Raw genomic sequence first — 8166 nt, forward strand, 5'->3', positions numbered from 1 at the left:
TAATATCTAGAGTTGAAGTTGGAAGTGGACAGCAATATATTTTCTTCTAAAAGAGTAGCAGTATGCACATTTGAAAGAGGCTATTTCAATGTTATTATTAGTGCTTTTAAGCTAGTAAATATGATCTTAGTCAAGCAAAGGAATTACACATCTCAATTGAAATGCATTGTAAACTTGAAAAGTAAAGTCTAAAATAATGGACAGTCTTTGTTTAATGAAACTTCTGTCAGGAAAGATTGAGAACCATTAGGAAAATTGGCAAGAGGGGTATAGCAGTTGTTATAAAATATTGAAAGAAATATTGTATTTTAGTTAATAATATACATTTTGATGATTTCTTTTTATATGTCAATATTTTTTTTTAACTTTTCAAAAGGTAAACCTTGTGGATTTTGCCATGATTAAACCTATGGAAAAGTGGACAGCACATTAAAAAAAAACAAGAATATGAATATCAGAATTTTTTCTGATATTAGAGTTCTGATATGGGCAGGTTGATTCCCAATTATAGTTTACTTATTTTGTCCTTTAAGGGAAGTCGCATGTGGCTTAACAAAAGTTTTTAGTTACACTGATAGTCTACACTTAATTCTCTAGCATAACAGCTCCTCCATTGTAGGGAAACTGGCTAATGTCAATATTTGAGTATTCTAAAATGAAAAACAAAACAAAACAAACTCCTCTCTTTTTATATTAGAGTTTCAGGATAAAAAGCAAAAACCGTTAAAATTTTCCCAGTAGTAATTAAAAAGTATGGCATAATATTTGTTGGGATTCTTATTTGAGTCTGTGATGAGGCTGAAAAACATTTATAAATTTTTTAAAAGAAAATTTATTTCTTAGTGAAAATATATTAGCAGATTAAAGAGTAGTGTAAATGAATATCATATATAATATTTTAATATATTCATTAATATGGTACATGAATATTTTTATAACATAAACAATAACAAAAAATGTAATGAGGCAAATAAATTGCCACCATACCAAATAAACTCCAATAAGAAGATAAAAAATGAAAAACATTTAATATATGTAAGATTATCTGTATTTCCTTTACTGATAGATCAGTCAAGATACCGTTCAGAGAGGAAAATATTAGATATTGAACAGTTAAGAACCAAACCATTATGTAATATTGTATATTGTACACAATAAAAACCATTTCAGAGAGCTTCTACCTTCCAATTATTTTTCTAAACGCTTCCTTCACATCCTTGTTTCTCAAGCTATAAATAAATGGGTTCATCATTGATGTTATAACTGAATAGAAAACAGAGATCACCTTATCCCCTTCATTCATTATCTTGGAGTTTGGTCTCATATATGCAAATATTGCTGACCCATAGAAAAGGACAACAACAATGAGATGGGAGCCACAAGTGGAGAAAACCTTGAGTCTTCCCTCCCTAGACTGCATCTGGATCACAGTGGAGATAATGTTCCAGTAAGAGACAAGGATCAGGGATACAGGAGCTAGAAGAATGATCACACCCATGGCAAAGATGACCATTTCTGTGCGGTAGGTGTCTGCAGAAGCCAGCTTCAGGAGGGCAGGAGGTTCACAAAAGAAATGGTTAATAACATTGTTTCCTCGATAGGGTAGAGACAAGGTGAATGCTGTATCTACCAGAGACACAATTACTCCACTAACCCAGGACCCTAAGGCCATCAGTACGCATACTCCATGAGTCATGATGGTAGAGTAGTGTAGGGGCTTACAGACAGCCACATACCTATCATAGGACATCACAGCCAGCAGGGCACATTCTGTACATCCAACAAGAAGCAAAACAACGATGAGATACCACCTCACACCCCAGAGAATGGCACACATCACAAAGAATGAGAATAAACAGTGTTGGCGGGGATGTGGAGAGAAAGGAACTCTTATCCACTGCTGGTGGGAATGCTGTCTAGTTCAACCTTTATGGAAAGCGATATGGAGATTCCTCCAAAAACTGGAAATCGAGCTCCCATACGATCCAGCTATACCACTCCTAGGAATATACCCTAGGAACACAAAAATACAATACAAAAACCCCTTCCTTACACCTATATTCATTGCAGCTCTATTTACCATAGCAAGACTCTGGAAACAACCAAGATGCCCTTCAACAGATGAATGGCTAAAGAAACTGTGGTACATATACACAATGGAATATTATGCAGCTGTCAGGAGAGATGAAGTCATGAAATTTTCCTATACATGGATGTACATGGAATCTATTATGCTGAGTGAAATAAGTCAGAGAGAGAGAGAAAAACGCAGAATGGTCTCACTCATCTATGGGTTTTAAGAAAAATGAAAGACACCCTTGTAATAATAATTTTCAGACACAAAAGAGAAAAGAGCTGGAAGTTCCAGCTCACCTCAGGAAGCTCACCACAAAGAGTGATGAGTTTAGTTAGAGAAATAACTACATTTTGAACTGTCCTAATATTGAGAATGTATGAGGGAAATGTAGAGCCTGTTTAGGGTACAGGCGGGGGTTGGGTGGGGAGGAGGGTGATTTGGGACTTGGGTGATGGGAATGTTGCACTGGTGATGGGTGGTGTTCCTTTTATGACTGAAACCCAAACACAATCATGTATGTAATCAAGGTGTTTAAATAAAAAAAAAATTAAAAAAAAAAAAAAAAAAAAAAAAAAAGAAGCAAAACAACTATCTGTGTTGAGCACCCAGCAAAGGAAATGGCTTTCCTTTTTGCCAGGAAGTGTCCCAGCAACTGGGGAACTATGGTAGTAGAAAAGCAGAGATCAGCAAAGGATAAGTTCCTGAGGAAAAAGTACATGGGTGTGTGGAGTTTGGAGTCTATATGAATGAGCACAATAATGAGTAGATTTCCTAGCACAGTCAACAAGTAGATGATCAGAAAAACCACAAAGAGCAAAACTTGTGTCTGTGGATCTTGTGTAAGTCCCAGGAGGATAAATTCAGTCACAATCATGTAGGTTTGATTTTCTTCTCCCATTAATATTTACTACTATCTATAGATAGGTGAGCAACTATAAAGAAACACATTAGTGGTCAGTTAAACAAGAAAATTTTGAGTAACATGTATTTTAGTAAATAGTTTCCAACTGGACTATTAATTTACTTCTTTTTATTTTATTAGATTAATTTTAGGCACCATATTCACACTAATGTTAATGGTAGGTTTTTTTTTTTTTTTGGTACAAAATATTCCAGCATCAGTGTCTGTTTCCCTCTACTATTGTCCCAATGTCATCAGCTCATTCTATCCCTGCCTTCATCCCCACTCTAAGACCTTGCACTACAAAACAGCATTTCTATATGAGAAAACTAAGTTGCTATTTATTTTTTTAGCAGTTTTAGCAATTAAAAGCCTTTTTTTTGACATTTTAAAAAAATATTTGGCATCAATTGGAACAAAGGCTCAGCGATTTTCACATTATCTTTTAATTCTTCCTTACTCTTTATCCTACAATTCTCTTCTTTTTTGTTTGTAGAAAAGGTTGAAATTTCAATCAATTCTCTTCTCTTTGCCTAGCCTGCATATTCTTACTTGATGACAAGGCCATCGAACTCTTCAATTTCATATTTTATTGTAAATATTATTGAACAGTTATCTGTTGCTACCAAAACAACTTAAAATACATTTTAATAGACATTTTAAATATTTTGTACATTTTACAGAGATAATATAATTAATAGAACAAACATGCATGAATGTGTTAAATATTCTTTGTAGTTACTATCATTGAATATCTTAAAACTTTAAGTCTATAATACTCATCAGAAAAATGGTTTGGTATTACAAAATTAATTTCATTTTCATTACTCTAAATAATCAAGTATATATTTTAGTAAAAACAATTACTTCACAATAGTTGACATGGTAAAGTGTTCATTAAGAGGCAATTAAGATCTATTTGAAGGAAACTATAAAAAATAATGTTAAGGAGACAGAGAGAATACAACAGATAGGGCACTATCATTGCACACAGCCAGCCCAGGTTGAATTCCTGGTACCATATATAATCTCCAGATTTCCTTTAGAAATGTCCCTGAGAAAAGTCAAGCTCAAGCCACACATTTAGGTGTGTCCCAAATTTAAAAAGTGTCAAAAAATAAAAATATTCATATCATTATTTTATAAATTGAGCAACATAGTTTAATAAATATATTTATTTGATCTAAATTAATCCACAAATTCACTGAAATTTCAGAATATTTTTGTAATAGGATTTAACAAATTTTATTGAAATTAGTAATTTCATAATATTGCCATATTAGTATGTAGAATTTTATATTTTAATATGTAAAAATGTATTAGTGGGCTGGAGCAATAGCACAGCAGTATAGCGTTTGCCTTGCAAGGGGGTGACCCAGGACAGACCTCAGTTTGATCCCGGATGTCTCATATGGTCCCCCAAGCTAGGAGCTATTTTTGAACGCATAGCTGAGAGTAACCCCTAAAAGTCACTGTGTGTGGCCCCAACCCCTCCAAATTATATATAATACATGTGTATATAAATATATTTATGCAAATATATAATTAAAGTATAAATTAATTACATCTGTGCTAATGATCTATTTTTGAAATATTTAGCTTTCTATGGAAACCATCTACCTATTGATCTATCTACTGATCTACTCATCTTTGGTGAATAAAAAGCTTTATTTATTTTATTTTATTTTTTGGTTTGGGGGGCACACCTTGAGGCACTTAGGGAATACTCCTGGCTCTGTGCTCAGAAATCTCTTCTGGCAGACTTGGGGGTCCATATGGGGTGCTGGGAATTGAACCCGGGTCTGTCCCAGGTCAGCTGTGTGCAAGGTAAATGCCCTGCCGCTATGTTATCACTTCAGTCAGTCCCTAATACAAAGCTTTAATAAACACATAAAATATAAATAAAATCTCTAAATTTAAAAATATCACACTTCAATGTAGTAGATGTCATATAAACAAATATATGAGAGAAATAAAACAGAAAATATTTGTAAAATATATATTAAATATTTCTAATGTATAAATACATTAATCTATGAAATTCATTTAAATGGAACAGGAAAAGGATAAATGAAATTATACATTTAGAAAAATTTAAACCCTGGCAATAAACTTAAAATAAACATGTTGCTATTAAAATAATAGTAATAATCATAACAGTATAATATTTGAGCAAAATTATATATAGATCACTGTGTATTATGTAGAGAGATCATTTTTAGATTAAGTCATATGTGATTAGGTATATATTTGGTCATTGAGGAAATTCAAGAAGAAATGAAAGAAATCCTAGGATAAAATAAGGATGAAGACACCAATCTAAGACTATTTCAGTGAAAGCAGTATTAAGGAGGAAGTTTATATCATAAAGACTTGTATCTGAATGGTTCAAATAAACAATAAAATCTTACAACTTAAATAACTAGAAAAAGAAGAAATAAAACCAAATGTCAGAAATAAGACCACACTTCCCAAGTATTGCGTTTGATATTTTTGTGAAATTCTCAGAATGGGTGGGGCAGCTTCCCCTTTCTTCATGGACCATAGCAGATCCATGCCACCCCTTACATTCTCTAACAGCTCCTTGACTTAACCTTATCCAATTGTCAAGCCTCCAAGTTGGTTTCAGATCTATAGATCTTCTAAGTTGACCTCTTGTTCAGCTGCTTGTCACGAGACACAACAAAATATAGTAGTGTCAGCCCAATGATATCACAGTATATTTGATGGGAAAGTTACTTAGTAATCTACTGACCTCAGTGAGTAACACTAAATATAGTGTTACAAAATTCTGAACAAAATCTTAGAAATGAAATGGAAAAGTATAAAGATTTTTCATGACCAAAGAAGGCTTAACCAGCATCAACTACAACCTGGTAAATTCTTTGATACTGACTTTTATAACATTGTGGAGAGATAAATCAATTATTTCAAACTGGTCCTTGTTGATCAAAGTTTTGATAATTATATTTGCCTGTGCATTGGAATAAACAATGTGTATGAAGTACATTTGTTTGTGACTGTAAAATGACTGGCTAAGGAGGTGGGTGTAAAATTGGAGACATTGATGAAGGGGGAAGGTCACACTGATGGTGGAATTGGTATTTAAACATTTAATGCCTAAAATGTTTGTATTATGAAAAGCTTGGTAAATCATGGTTATATAATAAAATATTTTTAAAAAACTCCAAAATCAGTATAAACAAGAAATAGTAAAAATTAGAGTGAAAATAAATGAAATAGAAACTAGAGCAATAATACAAAAGGCCAATAAAACCAAGAGCTAGTTTTTGAAAGAATAAACAATGCTGGATCAACCATTCACTAGGATCACTAATAAAGAAAATTCTTGTAAACTGAATCAGATATTGAAAGGACTATGTTACAAAAAACATCTCAGAAATAAGGGTCATTAAAAGATAATTGTGAACAACTTTATGCCCTGAATTTGAGAATCTTAAAAAAAAAAAAGAAATTAAACAGCTTTCTTAGCCTAAATCAGAGGGACATGAATGAAACTTGAAGAGGCTAATTACAGGCAAGGAAATTGAAATAGTAATCAATGTTCAGTGCTGTTAAACAAGGCTAATTTTTGGAGAGCTTTATCACTCAATAAAGCAAATAAAAGAAAAAAAAAAGAACTAGTAATCAAAATTCTCCTCCAAAACGAAAGCTCATGTCCAGATAGAGGTACTAGTGAGTTTTACAAATTTTTAAAGATAATCTCTTGTCTAATCTTTGAAACATTTCCAAGAAAAATTTAAATAAATGGGAATTTTTCCAGTTTCATTGAGGTCATCATTACTTTGATACCAAAAATAGAATTTGTACACTGAAAAAATTTCAAGTCAATATCACTACTAAATATAGACTAAACTCTTGAAAAAAATGAAATTAAAAAATTTAAAGATTTTTCACGACCAAAAGGAGAACTTGGTTTTATTCCCAGCTTCACATTTGGTCCCCTGACACCACCAGAAGTGGCCCTTGAGCACAAAACCAGGAATAAGATCTGAGCATACCTAGATATTGCACAAAACAACACAACAATAACAACAACAAAAAGTGAGTCTATGGTCTTCAGGGACCCCGACCAGCGGGTAAAGCTGGAGACCACGTCAGTAATTCGCGGTTCTCGAAGAAGAATCCGGCCTGGAATAGAAGAGGGGCTGGGAAAATGAGACTCGAGATGAGGGTCCGATCAGGAGTCCGTTTAATAAAAGAAAAATTAGACCTTTTATAGACAATGTAAAACAGAGAGAGAGTAGGGGCGGGGAACAGTAGGAATTGCTGTAATTTTCCACGGGAACATCTTGATTTTACAAGGTTAATAAGATTATCATCAGTCAAGAGATTTACATTATTTTTGAGCAACAAAGTACAAAATCTAATCTCAGTTTGGGCCTTTTGACCCCTGTCTTTACAAGGACATCTTGGAGCCTAGTAACTCCTTAGCTCTAGGCTATTTCTATCTCTTTGGATCCAAGGGCAAGGAAGGCCACATGCAGTTTGTAAAAAGCACTTTGGCTAAGATTTTCAGAAACTTCATTTTGATTAGTGAGAGGGCTTTTTAATTATTCCAAACAGTCTCCAACAGAGTCCAGTGAACTAATTCAATGAATTTATACTAATATTCCACAAAAACACATTAGCACACCAAATATTCAGTTAAGATAAATGTAAACTACAAAGGGAACAAACATATTGTTTGTTGAAATGTTAATATCTGATGTGGGATTAGGAAGGTCTAACCTTAAAATGCCACTGTTCACTATGTTCAAGAGATTGAATAAAATGCAGCACAATTCAAGTGAAGAAAGTGAGATCAATGTAGAGGTGACAAGATACTTGGACCACTGTAAAACTACACTACACTCAGATTTGAATACCATTCTATCTTGTATGGCTCAAACATTCCTCACACAGAAAACCTTACCTGAGTCCCAAAGCAAAACGTTATAGTTCTATTCCACTTGGTCCTGAATGTCTATTGCTAAAGGCTAAAACAAATAAAGAAAGGAATCCTAGAGCTTAAATATGCTAAAAAAATTTCAAGTGAAAAGGCAGAGAAGAATCTAGCGGATTCACATTTGGTACAAAAGTCAAGAAATGAGTGTTCACTCATCAATTTTTTTGTATCCCCAATATTAGCTTATTTTTTCACAGAGAAGCAGCAGAACAGGCTCAT

General features: G+C 33.3%; 1 protein-coding gene across 1 annotated transcript; it reads right to left on the bottom strand.

Annotated features, from left to right (window-relative positions):
- Positions 1 to 1177: 1177 nt before the first annotated feature.
- LOC126018275 (olfactory receptor 2D3-like) lies at positions 1178 to 2975 on the bottom strand. The gene is made up of 2 exons (XM_049780420.1): positions 2670 to 2975; positions 1178 to 1801 (listed from the first exon to the last, which is right to left on the bottom strand). Exons 1-2 carry the CDS (start codon positions 2973 to 2975, stop codon positions 1178 to 1180), a joined length of 930 nt encoding a protein of 309 aa, XP_049636377.1.
- Positions 2976 to 8166: the final 5191 nt, after the last annotated feature.

The sequence above is a fragment of the Suncus etruscus genome, chromosome 9 (genome assembly GCF_024139225.1).
Source record: "Suncus etruscus isolate mSunEtr1 chromosome 9, mSunEtr1.pri.cur, whole genome shotgun sequence".
In the NCBI taxonomy this organism is placed as follows: domain Eukaryota; kingdom Metazoa; phylum Chordata; class Mammalia; order Eulipotyphla; family Soricidae; genus Suncus; species Suncus etruscus.

Excerpts from the sequence above, each read along its gene's own strand:
- LOC126018275 (XM_049780420.1), bottom strand. The coding sequence starts at position 2,975 with ATGGGAGAAGAAAATCAAACCTACATGATTGTGACTGAATTTATCCTC. Across the intron at positions 1,802-2,669 it reads TTGCTGGGTGCTCAACACAG|ATCGTTGTTTTGCTTCTTGT; the intron begins ATAGTTGTTTTG and ends AGGTGGTATCTC.